Here is a 21,857-nt window from a genome sequence, read left to right as displayed (position 1 = left end):
GTTATAAATATATTTGCATTTTAATGAGTGAAATTAGTATTTGATCCCCTATCAATCAGCAAGATTTCAGGCTCCCAGGTGTCTATACAGGTAACAAGCTGAGATTAGGAGCACTCTCAAAAGAAGTGCTCCTATACTCAGTTTGTTACCTGTATAAAAGCCACCTGTCCACAGAAGCAATCAATCAGATTCCAATCTCTCCACCACAGCCAAGACCAAACAGCTGTCCAAAGGATGTCAGGGACAAGATTGTAGACTTACACAAGGCTGGAATGGGCTACAAGACCATTGCTTGGCAGCTTGGTGAGAGGGTTACAACAGTTGGTGCAATTATTCACAAGTGGAAGAAACAAAAATAACTGTCAAACCTCCCTCAGTCTGCGGCTCCATGCAAGATCTCCCCTCATGGAGTTTCAATGATCATGAGAATGGTGAGGAATCAGCCCAGAACTACACAGGAGAATCTTGTAAATGACCTAAAGGCAGCTAGGACCATAGTCACCAAGAAAACAATTGGTAACACACTATGCCATAAAGGACTGAAATCCTGTAGTGCTCGCAAGGTTCCCCTGCTCAAGAAAGCACATGTACAGGCCCATTCGAAGTTTGCGTATGAACATCTGAATGATTTAGAGGAGAACTGGGAGAAAGTGTTGTGGTCAGATGAGACAAAAAAAAAAAAAAAATCAAGCTTTTTGGCATCAACTCGACTCACTGTGATTGGAGGAGGAGGAGGAATGCTGCCCATTACCCTCAAGAACACCATCCCCCACCGTCAAACATGGAGGAAGAAACCTTATGCTTTTCGTTTTTTTCTGCTAAGGGGACAGGACAAATTCACTGCATCAAAAAGGGACAATGAATGGGGCCATGTACCATCAAATCTTGGTTGAGAACCTCCTTCCCTCAGCCAGGGCATTAAAAACGAGTCGTATGAAATTGACCCAAAACACAGGGCCAAGGCAACAAAGGAGTGGCTCAAGAAGAAGCACATTAAGGTCCTGGAGTGGCCTAGGCCAGTCTCCAGACCCTAATCCCATAGAAAACATGTGGAGGGAGATGAAGATTCGAATTACCAAACGTCAGCCTCAAAACCTTAAAGACTTGGAGAGGATCTGCAAAGAGGAGTCAGACAAAATCCCTCCTGAGATGTGTGCAAACCTGCTGGCCATCTACAAGAAACATCTGCCCTCTGATTGCCAGCAAGGGTTTTGTCACCAAGTATTAAGTCATGTTTTGTGAAGGGGTCAAATGCTTATTTCACTCATTAAAATGCAAATCAATTTATAACTTTTTTAAAATGCGTTTTTTTGGATATTTTTGTTGTTATTCTGTCTGTCACTGGTAAAATAAACCTACCATTAAAGTTATAGACTAATCATTTCTTTGTCAGTGGGCAAACGTACAAAATCAGCAGGGGATCAAATGCTTTCCCCCCACCTCACTGTAGTTAGTTTTGGGCTAAATGTCTACTTTAACCTCCAAGCAGGATTCAGTATTTGCATAACAGTGGGACCTGGGCTTCAGCTGGCACTTTATAGGGTACCGTCTCGATAGCTTGTTATGGTAACACATACGTACATAATTCTGTAACTGATGCAGTCAGGAAATGATTTCCAGCACTGAAATCCAGGTTAAAATTTTACAAGTTTTAGCAATCAAAGGCCAAACAGACCAACACAGTTAAAGTGGTATTAAACCCTCTTATTTTATTTTTTTTTAACCTTAACCACTTTAAGCCCGGAAGATTTCCCCCCTTAATGACCAGGCCCTATTTTGCGATTCGGCACTGCGTTACTTTCACGGACAATTGTTGGACGATGTACCCAAATAAAATCGACGTCCTTTTTTTCCCCCCCACAGAGTTTACTTTTGGTGGTATTTGATCACCTTTGCGATTATTTTTTGCGCTATAAACAAAAAAAGAGCGACAATTTTGAAAAAAAAAAAAAAAAATTTCACATTCTGGTATATGATATTCTCAAAAAAAAAAAAAAAAAATGTAAAAATTTGTTAACATTTTAGACCAATGTTTTCTGCTACAGCTTTTTTTTTTTTTTTTTCGCAATAAGCGTATTTTGATTGGTTTGCGCAAAAGTTATTGCGTCTACTAACTACGGGAAAGATTTATGTAATTTTTATTACTAGTAATGGCAGTGATCTGCGATTTTTAGTGGGACTGCAACATTGCGGCAGACAGATCGGACCCCTAACTCACATTTGACACTTTTGGGGGTACCAGTGGCATTACTACAGTAATCAGTGCTATACATATGCACTGTTACTGTAATAATGACACTGGCAGGGAAGGGGTTAACAGTATAGGTGATCAAGGGGTTAAATGTGACCCTAGGGGAGTGATTCTAACTGTATGGGGGTTGGGCTTCTGAGATGACCATAGAGACATGTGATCCTATATAGCAGGATCACATGAGCTCTGTGATCATCCCGGGGAGAAGGACGGTCGGCTGGGTTTACAACAGCCGACTGTCCGAATGATTGAGTGTGCCAGGTGGCTCTGATTGCCATGCATCGTCTTCCCCGCTAACAAGCGGGGGCAGGAGCACGCCTGCGGCGGCGTGCGCTCGCCCCCTAGCTGCAGGCGCGCGACTGATGTAGAGCTACGTCGGTTCGTGCAGGAGGGCCGCCCTGCCACAGTAAATCTGCGGCGGGCGGTACGAAAGTGGTTAAAGTGTAACTAAAAGGCATTTTTTATTTTAACTTTCAATGATAAAGGTAATTAGGACAAAGAGAGAGGGGTGAATCTTCCTATGGGGAGCACAGACAGCAACAAAAACTGACAGGTGTTCTAATCCCTCTTTACTCCATCCAAAACCAAAATACGTTTTGCCTTTAGTTACACACATTGAGCACAAAAAAAAAAATACACATTCTCCAATAAAATTCTTGTTAAAATTCCTGCCCCATCACTTGCAGCTTACAACTTTCAATGCTGCTGGCTTCTGCTTTCTCAGTGCTGCTTTTCTAAACCTTCCATCTTTACAGGAAAATGGAAAAGTAGAATGAAAACTTTTTCTCCCATTTTAGACAGACTAAGGCAAAGTAAAACCCCTGTAAAGGTTTCTTCCCCCCATTTGTGTCCCATTGGGCAAAATTCTCTTAACTTCCCCTCAAACAGGAAGTGAGAAGACTCCCTCCAAAGTGAGAGAACCCCGGTATCACCAGAACTAGGTTCCTCATTAGAAGATTTCCCCTCTATTCCTGTTCTGGCGTCAACCCAAAATTTAGGACTCTCTCTCGGTGATAAAGGTAAAGATAATACATAGGGAAACTACCTACAGAGTACGGGGGCACAGATGCCAATAAACTTACAGGTTTTCTAATCCCTTTCCACTCCATCCAAAACAAAATGTTTGCTTTTCATTATACTTTAGTTTCAATAATCTTTATTAAGTGAAAAAAAAAAAAAACAACATGCAGTAACAACCGCGGAACAGTAGTTGGAAAATTATAAAGGTGTACATTCACAAATAGCAATGAACAGATCTGCAATGGAAGGAGTCTATAGCATAAACGTAAATCCTATGTATAATCGAGGAGCCCCTCCACCCCGGACACCCCAAGGGGATCAAACTGTGCCCCGAGGGGGGGGGGGGGGGCGCCTCCCTAGTGCCAGAAAAACGCAAACAACAACATGCAGTCAGTTCCAGGGGCTTAACCCAAGATATCAAATGAGAAGAGAAGTAGGGGGAAGGGGCACACACCAGGAGGGGAGGGAACATATAGGGTGGGAGGAAATAAAGGGTAATGCAGATAGGTAGCTAGATATAAATCCATCATAAGCGGCTCAAGAGCATATAATGAGTAACATCAGATCTTAACAGTACATTTACAGTGCAATAACCAAGCGTCCCATTTTCTGTGAAAGGAGTGCATATTGAAGTGATTGCGCGCTAGAATGAGTTCTAGGTCATGTTGTTGCTTCAAGGTAAGAATAGTATCATTCAATGAGGGGGATTCCATTGATTTCCAGAGCCTCGTGATAGTGAGTTTAGCTGCCAGGAGAAGGTGTTTGTACGATTATAAATCTATACTTCGGTAAGAGGACGTGAATGTTAAGGTGGAGAAGAGCAAGGGCAGGTTCGGGAGTTACAGGTTGAGCACAAATAACTGAAATCAAAGAAAATATTTGATTCCAAAAGGACCCGAGTGACATACAGGACCATAGTGTGTGGTACAGGGTACCTTGTTCCCCGCAGCGTCGCCAGCACGAGGCTGGAAGGGATGGGTAGATTTTCGAGAGTCTAAATGGGGTGAGGTACCAGAGGTGAGTCATTTTGAGGTATTGTTCCCAGTGGTTGGCACATTTGAGTACGTATAGGAAAATGCTTTCTGCCAGGATGACTCTGGGAAGGTTACCTGTAGATTGTTTTCCCATTTCACCATCGTGGTGGTTTTGTCAGAAGAGTTTTGGTGAGTACTCAGCCGATAAAACAAAGTTATACCTTTACACCTGTTGTGGGAATCTTGGAAAAGCTGCTTGATCGCAGTAGGCAGAGCAAGATGTGTGGGTAGGGGGCTTGAGCGGAGGAAGGAGCAGATTTGGAGGCAAGTGTGGAATGTTTTGGGAGGAAGGTCGAATTCTCTGACCAAGTCGGCAAAGGGGACTACTGATTGGTGCCGATAGAGGTCTTGTAAGTAAATGTGTGGGCAGGAGGAGTTCCTAGATGTCCAGAGCCTGAGGTCCAGATTGGGGATAAAGTGTGTCAGGAGGGTGAGTGGCAGGGGAGTCCGGTAACCCGAGTCGCCAGGTGGCAACTGCAGAGAAAGTGCCATCCATTCCTTAAAGGATGTTTGCCTAGTAGGGGAAAGAGTTGGAGGGGGTTTTGCTCCCATTTTACAGCTAGTAGAGTGAGTTGTAGATTTTTGTGAGGGGTCCTGCTAGCCTCAATGTCGGTCCATATTTTATCAGAGGAAGGTGTCCACCAATGTTTAAGTTGGTCAAGAATGCAGGCTTTATAGTAATATTTACTATCAGGGACTCCCATACCGCCCAGAGTTATGTGTCGAGTCATAATATGGAAGGAGCAGCTCGAGGGTTTGTGATTCCAGATGAATTTAGTGAGAAGCTTTTGAATCGACGCAAAGAAGGACTGAGGGAGGGGGATAATTAGAGTATGGAAGTGATATAGTATTTTAGGGAGAATCAGCATTTTAAACGAAGCTATTCTACCCGTAGTAGAAAGTTCTTGGATTTTCAGAGTTTTCAATAGATGTGGGAGGGAGTCTAATAGGGGTTTAAAATTTCGGGCATATAGGTACGATACATGTGAAGTTAGTTGAACACCCAAATATGGCAATGAGTGTTTGGTCCATGGATATGGGAACTGTTTGGATAGAGAATGACGAAGAGTAGGGGGTAAATACAGTTCAGGAATCTGGAATTTGGTGGCATTCAATTTATAGCAGGAGACCGCGCTAAATTCTTGAAGCAGGGTATAGATTGCTGCAAGAGATGTGGCAGGGTTAGACAAAAGGAGCAGAACATTGTCCGCGAAGAGGCCGATTTTATGCTCCTGGCCATTCATGCGTATACCATGAATGTGGGGGTTGGAGCAGACTTTTTGAGCTAAAGGTTCCATTAGGAGGGTAAAGAGGGCATCCCTGGAAGGGAACCATTCGTGATGTGTATGCGGACGAATTTGATGCCGGAAGTAAGGACCACAGTGGATGGGTTGGAGTATAGTGACATAACAGCAGATTGCAACCAGCCACGTATGCCAGGACCTTTTGGAGGTAACCCCAGTGGACCCTGTCAAACGCCTTCTCCGCATCCAAGGAGAGGAGCAGAGAAGGCGTTCAAGAGGGCCCAACAGAGGAGATCAAATTGAGAAGGCGCCTGGTGCCTCTGGGGCCTGGAGGCCCAGTACAAATCCTACCTGGTCAGGATGTAAAAGGAGGGGGAGAACCCATTGTAGTCTGAGGGCTAGAATCTTGGCATACACCTTAACGTCAGTATGAAGGAGTATGAAGGAGGGATATAGGTCTGTAGTTGGCAGGGGACGTTGGATTTTTGCCAGGTTTAGGGATAGTAACAATCACAGCACGTACAGTAACATATCAGGGGGAAACGAAGCAGTGGAGGAGGCAAGCTTTTAATTACACTTTAGCAGTGGACAGTGCAGTCTTCAGTCAGCTTAGTGAAGTGTGGTGGAGGGATGGAAAGGGAAGAGCGGAGGGGGTGCTTGGCCATGCTAAGCTGCAGGGCTTTCTATTGGCTCCTTAGGATTGTATTTCTAATAGCGCCATAGAATGCCGCAAGAGAAAGGAGCTACCCTGAAACAGGAAGCCAGTGGTCTTGGCACCAACTTAAAATTACACTACAGGCAAAACGTTTCATTTTGGATTAGAACCCCTGTCAGGTTTGTATTGCTGTCTGTGCCCCCCATTAGGGAGATTTACTCTCTCCATTTGTCATGTTTACTGTTATAATTAATATTGAAAGTAAAAGGAAATCCCAAATTTTGGGTTGACATCAGAACAATAAGAGGGGAAACCTTCCAATGGGGGCACTGGTGACACCCCAGGATTCCTTCATTTTGGAAGGATTTACACTCACATTCTGTTTTGGCTATGGGACAGGAAGTGAAGGAAAATCTCTCCAATGGGTGACAGAGGCCAACAAGAGAAATAAAAAATAAAGATAAGATAAGAAACCTTCTGGCTTTACAACTCCTTTAAATCAGCTGCTGGGGGAAATTCCGCTTTAAGACCTACTCCTCTGCTCCGGTTTATAAAACAGCACTTTTGAGAGGGAGGGAGGGGGTCCTGATTTGACCGGTACCCGCTCCCACTTTTGCGCCAACTACCTAGGTGATCAAAGCCTAAAGGGGGATCTACGGGAGACCTGCCCTTGACTGCACTAAAGGGGGATCTACGGGAGACCTGCCCTTGACTGCACTAAAGGGGGATCTACGGGAGACCTGCCTGCACTAAAGGGGATTTATTCCATGGATCCCCCTTTAGAGCAGGGTCCCCATAGATCCCCCTTTAGAAAAGGGTCCCCATAGTAATCGTGATGCATCGTGATGCATCGCGGAATCAAATCGTATCGAAATGCGACCCTAATAATCAAAATCGCATTGAATCGTGAGGTAAGTGAAGATGCGCAGCCCTAGTGGCCACAGTTTAGATGCGAGCCCTGGGAACAGAAGACGGGAAATTAGAAAACGGCTGAGGTGAGCACAGCACTGGATCGTGGGATAGGTGAGTGGCTGTTTATTAAAAGTCAGCAGCTACAGTTTTTGCAGCTGCGGACTTTAAATTTGTACACAGGAGACTGGAGTTTCTCTATAAAATACGCAGGGTTTAATATCATTTAATATCAGCCCATTGTTTCTTTTGTCCCACTCAATTTGACATACCTGGAGTTGAAAATCTATATTTAAACTGTGAACTATAGTGTGTCTAATCTGAAATGCACCCTTCACACTCTACCTCAAACCATAGCTTCCTGTCCCAGGGCTGGTGTCTTATATTTCTAAACAAAAAAAAAAATCCACAGTTTTGTGTTACTGCTCGTAAGGTGCATATTTATAGGGCCTCCCTATGTGAACCATTTTTAATCTGATGAAAACGACCTATACAAAAAAGTATAACTAGCATCATGTACAGTGGCAAATAAACTTAAAATAGGTTATGGTCCATTATCAGTGAATTTACATTTTGATCTTATTCTTTAGTTTGTTTTATTTATACTGACAAAAAAATATTCTTTAATGTCCAAGTAAACACAGATATCTACAAAGTAATTTTAAATAACACACAAAATAACCAACTGTATAAAATTACATCCCCTAACAGTAGGAAGGGATGCAGTTTCATCAGTATTAAATCCATGGAAAGATATTTCCAATCAGTAATTTACTTTAACTTTACTTACAGCATTCAACTCTGGGAAATTTGACTGCAAAGCAAAGTACTCCATGAAAGTTGCAAATCCTTCATTAAGCCACAGATCATTCCACCACTCCATGGTGACCAGGTTCCCAAACCACTGTAAGACAGAAGATTTATAACAGAAATCAGCGTAACTAAAATAGGCTTATCAATATGTGCTCATAAAAAGAAAAAAAAACAAAAAAACAAAAACACACTTGTTCCTATGCTTAGCTGGTACCTTTCCATGGTTTTTCCTTTACTACTACTCCTTATGCAAGTCTAGTATCTTAACAATGCATGAGGGGAGGGGCAGCAGTGATATCCCACAGTACATAGTCTACAATGTAACTCAGGCAGGCTTGATGAAAAACCTTAAAATGTTTTATTTATAAAAAATATATAGTGATGGTTAAAACATAATAAAATGTGTTCCAAACCAGATCTGTGGCGTTGCTGGGGGTCACAGGATGACCGAGCCGCTGGGTGAGCCGGAACTGTGTAGATGATCACAACAGGGAACCAGGCAAGAGGGAGAAGGATCTTATGCGCCAAAAGCACACCGGACCAGCCGGTAGGGTGGCGTGGCTTCCTCCCACCCGATAGTGTGGCTGCTTGCACTGAAGCAGTGTAGACGTGCAGCGGAGCCGCCACTCGGAGGTATCCACAGCGAAGGCCGCTACCCGGAAGTGACGTCAGCAATTTGAAGTGGTCATGGTGGTAGGAGTCAGAAAACACTGCACATGCTGGGATATTTACAATTATGTGCTGGGGGCTAGTTTCACCCCTAGCACATGTGACTTTCTGCTGGAGGGTAGTGCTGGCTGGTACTGCGGTTGGGTACTGCTAGCAGGTACTGCTGGCTGGTACTGCTGGCAGAGATCACGGAGCGGTGCAGTAGGAAGCATACAGAGCCGATGCTTCCTGTATCTCTGTCACAGGTGGAGTGCATTTGATATCACTCCGCCTGTGACAGGATGGACCTGGAACTATACAGGAAGCATCGGCTCCATTCTGTCACAGCTGACAGACACCTTTCTTTCGCCAGACATCCCAAGTCTCCTGCGAGGTGCAGGAGACTCCCACATGCGAACGCGGCACTTGCGGGTGTCAGGGAACCGCAGTCCGCATGCTGGAGACTCCCACACCTCGCAGGAGACTTAGGATGTCTGGTGACAAGACACCTGCAGCAGTGCAACCCAGGCGCCAGGCCGCTAATTCTAGTCGCCAATGCCACCTGGTGCCTGGGGTTTGTCGAGCTCTGCCTTAATGGAATAAGCCTGAACCACAGTGTCTGACCCATCTGGAAATTGTAGCAGCAGAAGCAGCCAGCCCTTTGCAAGGTCCATTCGTGAGGACAAATAATGAGTCTGACTTTCTAAAAGACTCTGTAATTGACATTGACATTGTCTGATTGAATCCGTAGCAGACACCCCTGGAGATGACTTGTCCAATGAGGCAGACAAAGCCTGATCTCTCGGAGCTCCAGTACATTGATCAGTAACCTGGACTCTTCCATAGTCCAGAACCCCTGAGCACACACTGTGCGAAGGACGCCTTCCCACCCAGAAAGGTTGGCGTCTGTGGTAAAGACCATCCAGTACAGGTGAAGAAATGAAGTGCCAGAGAACTAAGCCACAAGCTAGGGGCCCCTGCTCGTACTCCAGGTCAACAGAATCAGATTGTCTAGAGACTGAGGATCCTTGTTCCATTTCACCAGAATCTCCTTTTGCAGAGATCTCATGTGGAACTGTGCAAAGGGAACCGACTCAAAAAAGGTAGACCCCATCAGGCCCAGCAGCCGCATGCAAGTCTGAAGAGATGATCGTTTGCTGGACAGCAGAAGCTGGATTGCCTCCTGAAATTTCTGAAGTTTTTCCAGAGGAAAAAACATTCTGGCTGAGGCCGAGTCCAGCATCAGCCCCAGATAGTCCAGGCTTGTGGAAGGAACCAGAGCAGATTTCTGATGATTCAGAATCCAATCGAATTCCCTTAGAGTAATCTTCAAGTTGGCCAACAGAGCAGTCGAAGAGTCTGCTTGCAAAAGCCCAGTACAGCTATCCCCCGCTAACGTAGCAATGCTAGCACCGGGACCAGAACTTTTGTGAATACCAGAGGAGCGGTTGCGAGACCAAATGGTAATGCCACAATCTGATAGTGCACCTCGCCCACGGCAAAGTGGAGGAAGTGCTGGTGGGTGGCACATATCAGGATGTGAAGGTAGGCGTCTATGTCGATGGAGGCGAGGAAATCCCCCTGATGTAGGGACGCCACTACCGTGCGAATGAATTCAATTTGGAACTTCTGTACCCGTACAAAGCAGTTTAGCACCTTGAGGTCCAGAATTGGACGCACCTTGCCTTCCTTCCTGGTAAACAGATTTGAGTAAAAACCTTCCGTTGTCGGAACCGAACAATCGCCCCTTAAAGTAACAAGTCATGCACTGCCCCACAGAGATCCCCTAATCGATCTGGGGACAAGTGCAGGTTGGAAGGGAAGAACCTTTCCGGAGGATATGATTGAAACTCAATCTTGTAGCCAGAGCAAATGACTTTGTGGTCCCACTTGCGCTGGATGAGGGAGGTCCACGGATCTGGAAACCAGCGAAGACGTACCCCACACCCCAGATACAGTTGAGGGCTCTCCTTCATGCAGAGGAAAACTTGTCCGCAGGTCTAGCAGAACCATCTCGTGGCTTACCTGACCAAGACCTCTTAGATCCCCCGGCGGAGGCCCTGAAGTGCTTAGATCCCTTGTCTTGAGACCCTGAGGGACGAAAAGGCCCCCGTCTGCGACAGGACTCCTTACCCTTGGAGGCCTGAGGAAGAAGAGTACTCTTAGCCCCTGTCAGGCCTTTGATGAGGTCATCCAAGGAAGTTCCAAACAGGCGATCCTCCACAAATGGAAGATTGGATAAGGTCTTCTTAGAAGCCTGGTCCGCAGACCAGCATCTTAGCCAGATAATATGCCACAGGACCGCCGCTGGAACAGACAATCTAGGAATCAAGGGGAGCGGCATCCAAAGAGGCGGATCTTGTCAGATCGGATAGCAGACAGGTGACATCGGCCTTTGCAAAGAGGACGATGGGTGGCCCAATCAGGTGCTTCTAAAAAACAGAAAGGCGTACCTGATCGAGAGGAATCATGTGAAAGGGGCCTTAGGCTTCAAAAACAAAACTCTCCATCAGGGAGATAGTAGCAACATTAGGAGTGGCCAAATCAATAGTTTGGTACATTCTGAGAAAAGAAAAATACACTGGTGAGCTCAGCAACATAAAAAGGCCTGTCTGTTCACGGAGGACAACAGTGGTGGATGATCGCTGGATACTCTCTATGATAAAGAAAAACCCATTCACAACATCCAGAAAAGTGAAGGACACTCTCCAGGAGGTGGGCGTATCATTGTCAAAGTCGACAATCAAGAAAAGACTTAACGAGAGCAAATACAGAGGGTTCACAACAAGATGCAAACCATTCATAAGCCTGAATAGAAAATCCACATTAGACTTTGCCAAAAAACATTTAAAAAAGCCAGACCAGTTTTGAAAAAGCATTCTTTAGATGGATGAAAGAATAATCTTAGAGGGAAAGAGAAAAGTGTGGAGAAGGCTTAGAACAGCTCTTGATCCACAGCACACAACATCATCAGTAAAACATGGTGGAGGCAGTGTGATGGTATGGGCATGCAGGCTTCCAGTGGCACTGGGTCATTGGTGTTTATGGATGATGTGTCACGGAACCATGAACCAGACGTACAACAACAGATAAGTGAAAATAAGACAGCTTTATTGAAAAACAAGCTATAAAGCAAAAGTCCAAACGGATGGCGAAACCGATGCAGAGTCTTTGCGAAGCCAGGGGTCTGGAACCAGCAGGGTAGTCAGACGAAGCCAGGATCAGGAACCAACAGGGTAGTCAGACAAAGCCAGGATCAGGAACCAACAGGGTAGTCAGACGAAGCCAGGATCAGGAACCAACAGGGTAGTCAGACGAAGCCAGGATCAGGAACCAACAGGGTAGTCAGACGAAGCCAGGAACAGGAACCAGAAGTAGCAGCAGTCTTAGTAGCATGTGAACACAGGAGGACCAAGCAGGGAACTGAGCCACAGACCTCCTATATATATGAGCTAGGCATCCAGCTCCTCCCAGTGGGAAGGAGGAGCCGCAGGGTGGGAGGCTACAAGAAACCCAGAAACCAAGATGGCCGCCAGCACATGTCAAACGAAGGAGAACAGCAAGGAGGTAAGACCATGACAGTACCTCCCCCTCAAGGGCCCCTCCTCCGCGGAGTAAAGAACGGTTTTTGAGGGAAGCGTGCATGGAAGGCTCGGAGCAAGGCAGGAGCATGGACATCTGCGGAGGGAACCCAGGAACGCTCCTCAGGACCATAACCACGCCAATGAACCAAAAACTGCACCCGACCGCGGACCAGGCGAGAGTCCAGGATATTGCTCACCTCATACTCCTCACGATTGCCCACTTGGACCGGACGAGGCCGAGGAACCGAGGAAGTGAAACGATTACACACCAGTGGCTTCAACAGGGAGACATGAAACACGTTGGAGATCCGCATGCCAGGAGGAAGCGCAAGGGCATAGGCTACCGGATTTACCCTGCGAAGCACTCGGAAGGGACCAACAAAGCGAGGCGCCAGCTTGGGAGTGGGCACTCGAAGGTTGAGGTTGCGGGTGGACAACCATACACGGTCTCCGGCCTGGTAGGAAGGAGCAGGCGCTCGTCTGCGATCAGCCTGGAGTCTCTGGCGCTGCGCAGAGACCTCAAGGGACTTCTGGATCTGTACCCAAGAAGCACGTAGAACGGAAAGGTGATCCTCCACAGCCGGAATATCCTGGGGAGAGAATACCTCCGGTAACACGGCAGGTTGGAACCCATAGTTGGCCAAGAAGGGAGACGTCCCAGAGGAAGAGTTCACCGCCGTGTTCCTGGCAAACTCAGCCCAAGGCAGGAGGTCAACCCAATTGTCTTGGTGATCGGAGATATAGCAACGAAGGAATTGCTCCAAGGCCTGATTGGATCGTTCTGCGGCCCCATTGGACTGAGGGTGGTAGGCCGAGGAGAAGGAGAGATGAATCCCCAACTGGGAGCAAAAGGCGCGCCAGAACCTGGACACAAACTGACTCCCCCGATCCGACACAATCTCCTTGGGCAAACCGTGCAACCGGAAGACCTCCCTGGCAAAAATCGTGGCCAACTCCTGTGCAGAGGGTAACTTCTTGAGAGGAACACAGTGGCACATTTTGGAAAACCGATCCACAATCATGAGAATGACCGTATGGCCTCGGGATGCAGGGAGGTCCACAATGAAATCCATCCCCAGGTGTGACCATGGGCGCTCCCCGGTGGCTAAGGGTTGCAGAAGACCCACCGGAAGGTGCCGAGGGGACTTACTCTGGGCACAAACGGAGCATGCCGCTACATACGCGGCGATGTCGGAACGTAGGGAAGGCCACCAGAACAGACGTGAAACAGCCCAGGACAGCTGATTCTTTCCAGGATGCCCCGCGGTCTTGGAGTTATGGTAGGTTCGCAACAACCGAGTGCGCAACTCCTCAGGCACAAAACATCTGCCGTTGGGTCTCCCAGAGGGAGCACCGGCTTGAGCCGCCAAAATCTGCTCACCCAGGGGAGAGGTCAGGCTGGTGCGAATGGCGGCCAGGATCTGATTCGGAGGTATGACCGAAGTCGGAATCGACTCCTCCCTGGACAGGTCGGAGTACTGCCGTGATAAGGCATCCGCCCTGATGTTCTTGGAACCGGGTAGGTAGGAGACCACGTAATTAAAACGTGACAAGAACAGAGCCCATCTGGCCTGACGTGGTGTCAATCTCTTGGCCTCAGAAAGGTAGGTCAGATTCTTGTGGTCCGTCAGGATGAGGACCGGAACCACCGAACCCTCGAGCAAGTGCCTCCATTCTTTAAGAGCCTGCACGATGGCCAATAACTCCCTGTCACCAATCTGGTAGTTGCACTCAGCAGAAGACAGTTTCCGGGAGTAAAACCCACAAGGAAGCAGAGGACCCTCTGGTGTTCTACGCTGAGACAGAAGGGCGCCTACTCCCGTCTCGGACGCGTCCACCTCGAGGACAAAGGGCAACCCAGGGTTGGGATGCGACAGAATCGGAGCCGACACAAAGGCGGACTTTAGAGCCTCAAAAGCTCGGATGGCCTCGGGCGGCCAGACCTGGGAATTACTGCCCTTCCTGGTCAGATCCGTGAGAGGTTTGGCTAGCATGGAAAAGTCCCTGATGAACTTCCGATAATAATTGGCGAAGCCCAAAAAGCGCTGCAGGGAACGAAGACCACTGGGCTGGGGCCACTGTAAGACAGCCGAAACCTTCTCAGGATCCATGGAGAACCCTTCAGCGGAAATGATGTAACCTAAGAAGGTTACCTGGGATCGGTGAAATTCGCATTTCTCAAGCTTACCGAACAGCTTGTTCTCTCGTAACCGTTGCAACACTCGTCTGACATCCAGAATGTGGGTCTCCATGGACTCAGAATATACCAGGATGTCATCCAAATAGACCACCACACACTGCTGCAACAGGTCACGGAAAACATCGTTGATGAATTCCTGAAAGACTGCGGGCGCATTGCACAGCCCAAAGGGCATAACCAAGGATTCATAATGACCGGTCCTGGTGTTAAACGCGGTCTTCCACTCATCGCCCGCCTTGATCCTTACGAGGTTATATGCCGCCCTCAGGTCGAGTTTGGTAAAGACCGTAGCCCCTTTAAGACGGTCGAACAGCTCGGAAATCAAGGGTATCGGGTAAGCGTTCTTGATCGTGATGCGATTGAGACCCCTGTAATCGATGCAAGGCCTCAACTCACCGCCCTTCTTTTTCACAAAGAAAAATCCAGCCCCTGCCGGGGACGAGGATTTGCGAATGTGACCGCGTGAAAGCGCCTCCCTCACGTACTCCTCCATGGCCTCATTCTCTGCTACCGACAGTGGATAGACTTTGCCACGAGGAGGAACGGCACCAGATTGTAACTCGATGGCACAATCGTATGGGCGGTGCGGAGGTAGGGCAACCGCGCGCACCTTATCGAATACATCCCGGTACTCCTCGTATTCAGGGGGCAACAGAGAGTCCGAGGAAGTACACAGCAACTTGACAGGCCCATGGATGCAACTAGCCCCACACTGCGGTGACCACGAGAGGATCTCGGCCGATCTCCAATCGAAAATCGGATTATGCTTCTGGAGCCAGGGGTACCCCAAGACCACCGAGTAGTGTGGAGACGAAATAACCTGGAAGCAGACCGACTCTCTGTGAACGGCACCAATGGCTAACCCCACTGGAAGGGTCTCATGAGTCACGTGTGGCGGCAGAAGGGGTCTGCCGTCTATCGCCTCAAGAGCCAGAGGTGAACCCCGAGCCTGCAGAGGAATGGAATTGGTGGCAGCGAACACACTATCAATGAACAAACCACCAGCACCAGAGTCCACCAACGCCTGGGTCGTCACCGAGCCCCCGACCCAGGAGAGGACAACAGTGATCAGTGGTTTGTCAACACGGGAAACCGGGGACGAGGAGACTCCACCCAAGATCTGCCCCTGACAGGATCTCAGGTGCGAGCGTTTTCCCGGACGGTTCGGACATGCCAACCGAAAATGCCCACCGAGACCACAGTACATGCATCGGCCCTCGCGTCTCCGGAGTACCCTCTCCCCCTCGGACAGGCGAGCAAACCCCAGCTGCATGGGTTCACCCCCAGACAAGTCATCCCCAGGAGGCGTGGGAGGAGAGGGAGGCACGGGTGGGACAGCAAACGTAGGCGCCAATCTGTTAGGAGGCCTCCGCAGACTCTCCTTAAAGGAAGGTCTCTCCCTGAGTCTGGTGTCAATCAAAATCAGGAAAGAAATAAGGGACTCGAGCTCCACTGGTAGGTCCTTAGCTGCAACCTCATCCTTCAAGGCATCCGAGAGACCATGAGAGAAAGCAGCGACCAGAGCCTCATTATTCCAGCCCACCTCTGCTGCCAGGGTACGAAACTCAATGGCGTATTCAGCTACGGATCGTGAACCCTGTCTGATGGACATAAGGAGCTTCGCAGCAGAGGCAGCACGAGCCGGCACATCGAATACCCTCCGAAGAGAAGCAACAAAACCGGAAAACTCGGCAACCACCGGATTGTTGTTCTCCCATAAAGGGCTGGCCCAGGCCAAGGCCTTGTCCGAGAGCAGCGAGATCAGGAAGCCCACCTTTGATCTCTCAGTAGGAAAGGCATGTAGCAGCAACTCGAAATAAATGCCCACCTGGTTAAGGAAACCTCGGCACTGAGTTGGCTCTCCCCCAAAGCGCTGTGGAAGGGGGGCAGAACCGGACATACCCCGAAACACCGCAGGCGCAACAACAGGTGTCGGGGTAGACTCTGGCGCAACAACCGGAGCGGACCCAGGAGCGACAACCGACCCATCGGCAACGGGAGCGAAATGAGCCGTGCGTTCAAGCAGGGATTGCAACGCCACGGCGAACTGACCCAACAGGTGATCCTGCTGATCAAGTCTGGCAACCAACGTGGGTAGTGAGGATGGCCCTGTACCGTCAGAATTCATGGCCTGTGGTACCGTGCGTTCAAGCAGGGTTTGCAACGCCACGGCGACCCGACCCAACAGGTGATCCTGCTGATCAAGTCTGGCAACCAGCGTGGGTAGCGAGGATGGCCCTGTACCGTCAGAATTCATGGCTTGGTCCTAATGTCACGGAACCATGAACCAGACGTACAACAACAGATAAGTGAAAATAAGACAGCTTTATTGAAAAACAAGCTATAAAGCAAAAGTCCAAACGGATGGCGAAACCGATGCAGAGTCTTTGCGAAGCCAGGGGTCTTGAACCAGCAGGGTAGTCAGACGAAGCCAGGATCAGGAACCAACAGGGTAGTCAGACAAAGCCAGGATCAGGAACCAACAGGGTAGTCAGACGAAGCCAGGATCAGGAACCAACAGGGTAGTCAGACGAAGCCAGGATCAGGAACCAACAGGGTAGTCAGACGAAGCCAGGAACAGGAACCAGAAGTAGCAGCAGTCTTAGTAGCATGTGAACACAGGAGGACCAAGCAGGGAACTGAGCCACAGACCTCCTATATATATGAGCTAGGCATCCAGCTCCTCCCAGTGGGAAGGAGGAGCCGCAGGGTGGGAGGCTACAAGAAACCCAGAAACCAAGATGGCCGCCAGCACATGTCAAACGAAGGAGAACAGCAAGGAGGTAAGACCATGACATGATGTGACAGAAGACGGATTAATTCTACAGCGTTTATAGATATACTGTCAACACAGAGTCAGCCACATGCAGCAAAGTTGGTTGACGGCGCATTTGAGCCCCTGAAAGTGGTTGCAGGTAATAAAATGTGTACTTGATATTTATGTTCAACCCCTTGAATTAAAGCTGAAAGTCTGCACTTTAAATTTATTTGGATTGTTTTGTTTTACTTTTATTATGGTGGCATGCAGAGCCAAAAGTAAGAAAATTGTGCTTGTGTCCAAATATATATGGACCTAAAAAAAAACAAAAAAAAAACACAAAAAAAAAACAAACACAAAAAAAAACAAACACAAAAACACACACACACACACACAGTATATAAAGAAATAAATAAGTCAGGAATTTTAAAATCTAGTCTTGTGTTGGTATACATAATATGTTTTAACCTGGTTTAAAATTGGAAATTCCTTTGAAAACCTACTTTCATACTCCAGTGCTCTTTGGAATGTTCAGAAAAAAATGGCACATGTCAAGCCAGTTCTGTTATGGAGTGCACTAGGCCTAACTCTGGTGTATATTAGAATGCACAGCAATATTTAGACCCAATACACAATTGTCGTTACAGTAGAGCAGAGCTATTACTAAAATAGAAGCTGTTGGCACAATTTTCTGACTAAATATCTATTTCTATGACCCAACTGGGCCTTAAATGTTAGTCACCTCTACTGAGGTCATACTTTAAAAACTGAAGAAAACAATAGCAGGTAATCAGAACACTTGTTTAGTTTTACCATAAAAAATAATTATCCGTGATCAGTTTTTGTTTCTGTCCTTCGTTCTTAACTACACCCAACAGGTCTTGTTTTGACAGTTACTTTTCGAAGAGAAATTTTCAAAATATGACCTGTTGGGGGTACTGGAGGATGCAGGTTTAAAGCCACTGGTTTAGTCCCATAAAACAGTTTAACTGGTAACACCATCTTACGCTGTTCTCAGATCAACAGCTATAGGACAAAAAAAATAAATAAATAATAAATTCCTCCAATAGGATTGTCAGAGTTGATTGGGAAATTTCATATTACATATTTTCTTAATTAAAGTAGTTCACTAGTCTCTCAAATATCTTCTTAATGAATTCCAAGCAATGGTTAAGGAGCCATACAAGCCATAGAAGGACATAAGTATGGTTTTACCTTAGTTGACTCACACTAAGGGAATGTTATTGTTAACGGACCAGGATGTGGCTGAGCCCTATTTCTTCTCTACAATTGGCCAATTCTTTACATTCAAGTTCTGTTAAGATCTTAGTCTGCATGATGCATGTGTCTGGTCTGATTACTTGGCCACGCCTTTATGGGGGGACTCCATAGCGAAACAGCATCTTTAGTTAAGTAATGTTATATTTTCTAATATTATTTGTCATTACTTTTAATAAATGTTATACTTCCAAGTATGTGTGTGATCTCTCTTTGCACATGTCGAAAACAACCCTAGAAAATGTGGTAAAACAGGAGTGCAGTAAACAGCTGCATAACCCAGCAAGGACAGCGATACTTGCACAGCACATTCCTATATAGGTCGGTAACAGCCCAACTATCAGGGGGATGCTTAAATTGGGAACCCAGATTATGAACACTGGGTCATTTATGGCTACAATAACTCTTCATACTGCAGAAAATTGCAGGATTACATGAATGTACATTACATATGGGAGAAAAAAAACAGTGTAGTATTATTACACACTACATGGGTCTGAAACTGCCCAGTCATCAAGATGGATGATTGAATTGGGATTACTTGGCCTTTTACATTTACCCTTATTAGATGAATATTAATAATTGACTGCAATTTGGCACAAAGTACTAAAATGTAGCAAGATTACAAATCATATACATTTACCTGATGTGCCAACTCATGAGCAATGACAGTGGTGATGAACTGTTTATCCATCAGTGAAGAGGAGTTCTCCTTGTAAAGCAGAGTGGTCTCCCGGAAGGTGATGAGACCCCAGTTTTCCATTGCTCCTGCCTGGATGTCAGGGATGGCTATCAGATCTACAGATAAAGAAAAATTACAAATATTATGTCAAAAATATCAGTGAATGTGGGCAATTAAGGCATATTCATTTGGCAAGCACATAATGAGGATTAAGTCCTGTACTGAACAGTGTCAGGTACAGAAGTAAACATATTTTACACAGCTGGCTGCATACAAGATCTGAACTCCATCTAGAAGTCAGTCACCAAGAACAAAGTTTATACTTAATGGATAATCCAGGTGTAGGTGATTCATCAGTCACATAAAGAGCCTGATGGGCAAAGCCTCCATTAGTTTCCTATATCTCTTGGGGCCTTTACACACAGAAAACACTGGGAGGTACAACACCACTGCATGCAGGTTTAGAAATACAACCACACAGTAGGATTCCTAGTTCCCTTTAAACGCATTGAACCACTATGCAACAAATATAGAGAAATATGAAAATATGTCAACAATACAATTGAAAAATGTAAAAAACACCAAGAATAAAAATCTTAGTTGAGGACTCTACTATAAATTATACACTGCAAAACTCTACTCGGACCCAAAAAATCAATTATAAACTGATCCCAAGTACAAGGCCCCTCCCATCATCCCCAATCATCTAGTATAAATCTTATAAATGTAAATCATTTATTCAGTGGATAACGTAATATAAGACAGTGGGTAATGATCTAATCGCAATAGCCAGATATGAAACCGTGCAGAAGGGTGTTCGCAGTGAGACCTACACAGTTCCAAACTCTGTTTAGGTTTAGCTTGTGCTTTAGTCTTCGTTTACACTGAATTTGAAATCTGAAATGACAATTTCAAAGCCAAATGTCAGTGCGACTTGAAAGACATCTGTGCGGCTTCATGTACAGATGTCTATGTAAGTCGCACCTGAAATTGCCAAAAGTGGTGCAGGAACTATATTTTCAAATTGATGCAGCGCTTCAAAGTTGGTGTCGCGCTGATTTGAGCACTGCCATGGTCGATAATAAGGTGTGACTGGTCATGCAATTTGACCTGTCAAATCGCATGACAATTCGCTTCAGTGTGAATTGGGGCTTACTCTTACATACACAACATGGCAGTTTGTTTTACATCAGCTATTGCAATCTCTATAATATAAAAACACATCAGAAAGTAAAAGCCGCTTCCAAAATGCAACTAGAGTGTAAATTTGGAAACAAGTGGAGTTCCATGATATATTCTATATCCAGGAGAGACTGTACAGTCAAGCCTGTAAACAAAGTAACACTGCTCCGGGTCAGTCTGTTCACCAGGAACCCACACATTTCCAACTCAGATGCAAGGCCCAGCTCGTCACACTGAAAAATATGAATATGGAGAAATCCGGAAGGCTGCAAGTCGAAATAGGACCATCTTTATTGATGCATGTAAAAACAGCAACCAAACCCTACGGGGGAACAGAGGAAAGTCAACCAGTTTCATGATCCTCTAGGACAGGGGTGGGGAACCTTTTTTCTGCCAAGGGCCATTTGGGTATTTATAAAACCATTCGGGGGGCCGTACAAAATTATCACCTTAAAAATTAGCCTGTTATATTTGGTCAAACATTTAATTAACTCACCCCTAATGTGATGGCTGCAACTGCTTCTCTTTGGTAAGGTATGTGATGTTAGCTGGTATTGATGATGTTGCTACTCGCAACAGGTTTTCCAGGTTTGTGTCGGTCAGTCTGGAGCGCAGTCGACTTTTTTGTGGTGGTAAGTTTTGAAAAGAACTGCTGGCAGGTACTGCTGGTGGGTATTGCTGGCTGGTACTGCTGGCTTGTACTGTGCTGTGAGTACTGCTGGATGGTACTGCTGTGGGTACTGCTGGCTCAGGCTGGTACTGATGGCTGTTACTGTGCTGTGGATACTGCTGCCTGGTACTGCTGTCTCAGACGGGTACTGCTGGCTCAGGCTGGTACTGCTGGCATGTACTGCTGGCTGGTATTGCTGTGGGTACTGCTGGCTGGTACTGTGCTGTAGGTACTGCTGGCTGGTACTGTTGTAGGTACTGCTGACTCTGGCTGGTACTGCTGGTTCTGCTGTGGGTACTGCTGTGTGTACTGCTGGCTCTGGCTGGTACTGCTGGCTCTGGCTGGTACTGCTGGCTCTGGCTGGTACTGCTGTGTGTGCTGCTGGCGGGAAATGCTGGCTAGGAGAAGTGTAGCAGCGCCACGCTGGAGGAAGAGGTGATGTTTCCTGTATTGGTCACAGGCGGAGTGCATTTGATATCACTCCGCCTGTGACTCACTCAGACTGTCATAACGGAGCAGGAACTATACAGGAAGCATCGGCTCCATTCTGACAGATCAGCTGAGAGACACAGACTCAGCTGCATGGGGGGCCGGACCAGATGACTATGAGGGCCGCATACGGCCCCTGAACTGTAGGTTCCCCACCCCTGCTCTAGGACTTAATCATGACCCAGCAATCAGGAGAGACTGCCCCACTTCATATAGTGGACATCAAACAATGGTCAGCTGACGATAACCTGTCCCGATTGTGGTCTCCTCCATAGATACAAATGTACCATACTGTTTAAAAAAATATAGAAGACAGCATTTGGTTGCAGTTTAATATGCATCAATAAAGGTGTTCCTCTTTTGGAGTGCAGTCATCCATATTTCTCTTCTGTTTTCATACTGTATGTACAGTCAAGGTGGTGAAATTTGACAATGAAAGA

The 21,857-nt window shown here is 46.7% G+C and overlaps 1 protein-coding gene across 1 annotated transcript in view; it reads right to left on the bottom strand.

Moving 5' to 3' along the window:
* Window positions 1-21,857, bottom strand: part of LNPEP (leucyl and cystinyl aminopeptidase) — a 149,542-nt gene that overhangs the window by 87,163 nt on the left and 40,522 nt on the right. Inside the window, exons 5-6 of the mRNA XM_082258796.1 lie at window positions 19,038-19,192; window positions 7,904-8,017 (exon numbers count right to left, since the gene is read on the bottom strand). Coding sequence (XP_082114922.1) covers window positions 7,904-8,017; window positions 19,038-19,192 — 269 coding nt within the window. The remainder of the gene's footprint in view (window positions 1-7,903; window positions 8,018-19,037; window positions 19,193-21,857) is intronic.

Source organism: Pelophylax lessonae (assembly GCF_965119305.1).
Source record: "Pelophylax lessonae genome assembly, chromosome: 1".
Taxonomy (NCBI): Eukaryota; Metazoa; Chordata; class Amphibia; order Anura; family Ranidae; genus Pelophylax; species Pelophylax lessonae.
Note: the sequence above shows the minus strand (reverse complement) of the source record. Positions and strands in the feature narration are given on the sequence as shown.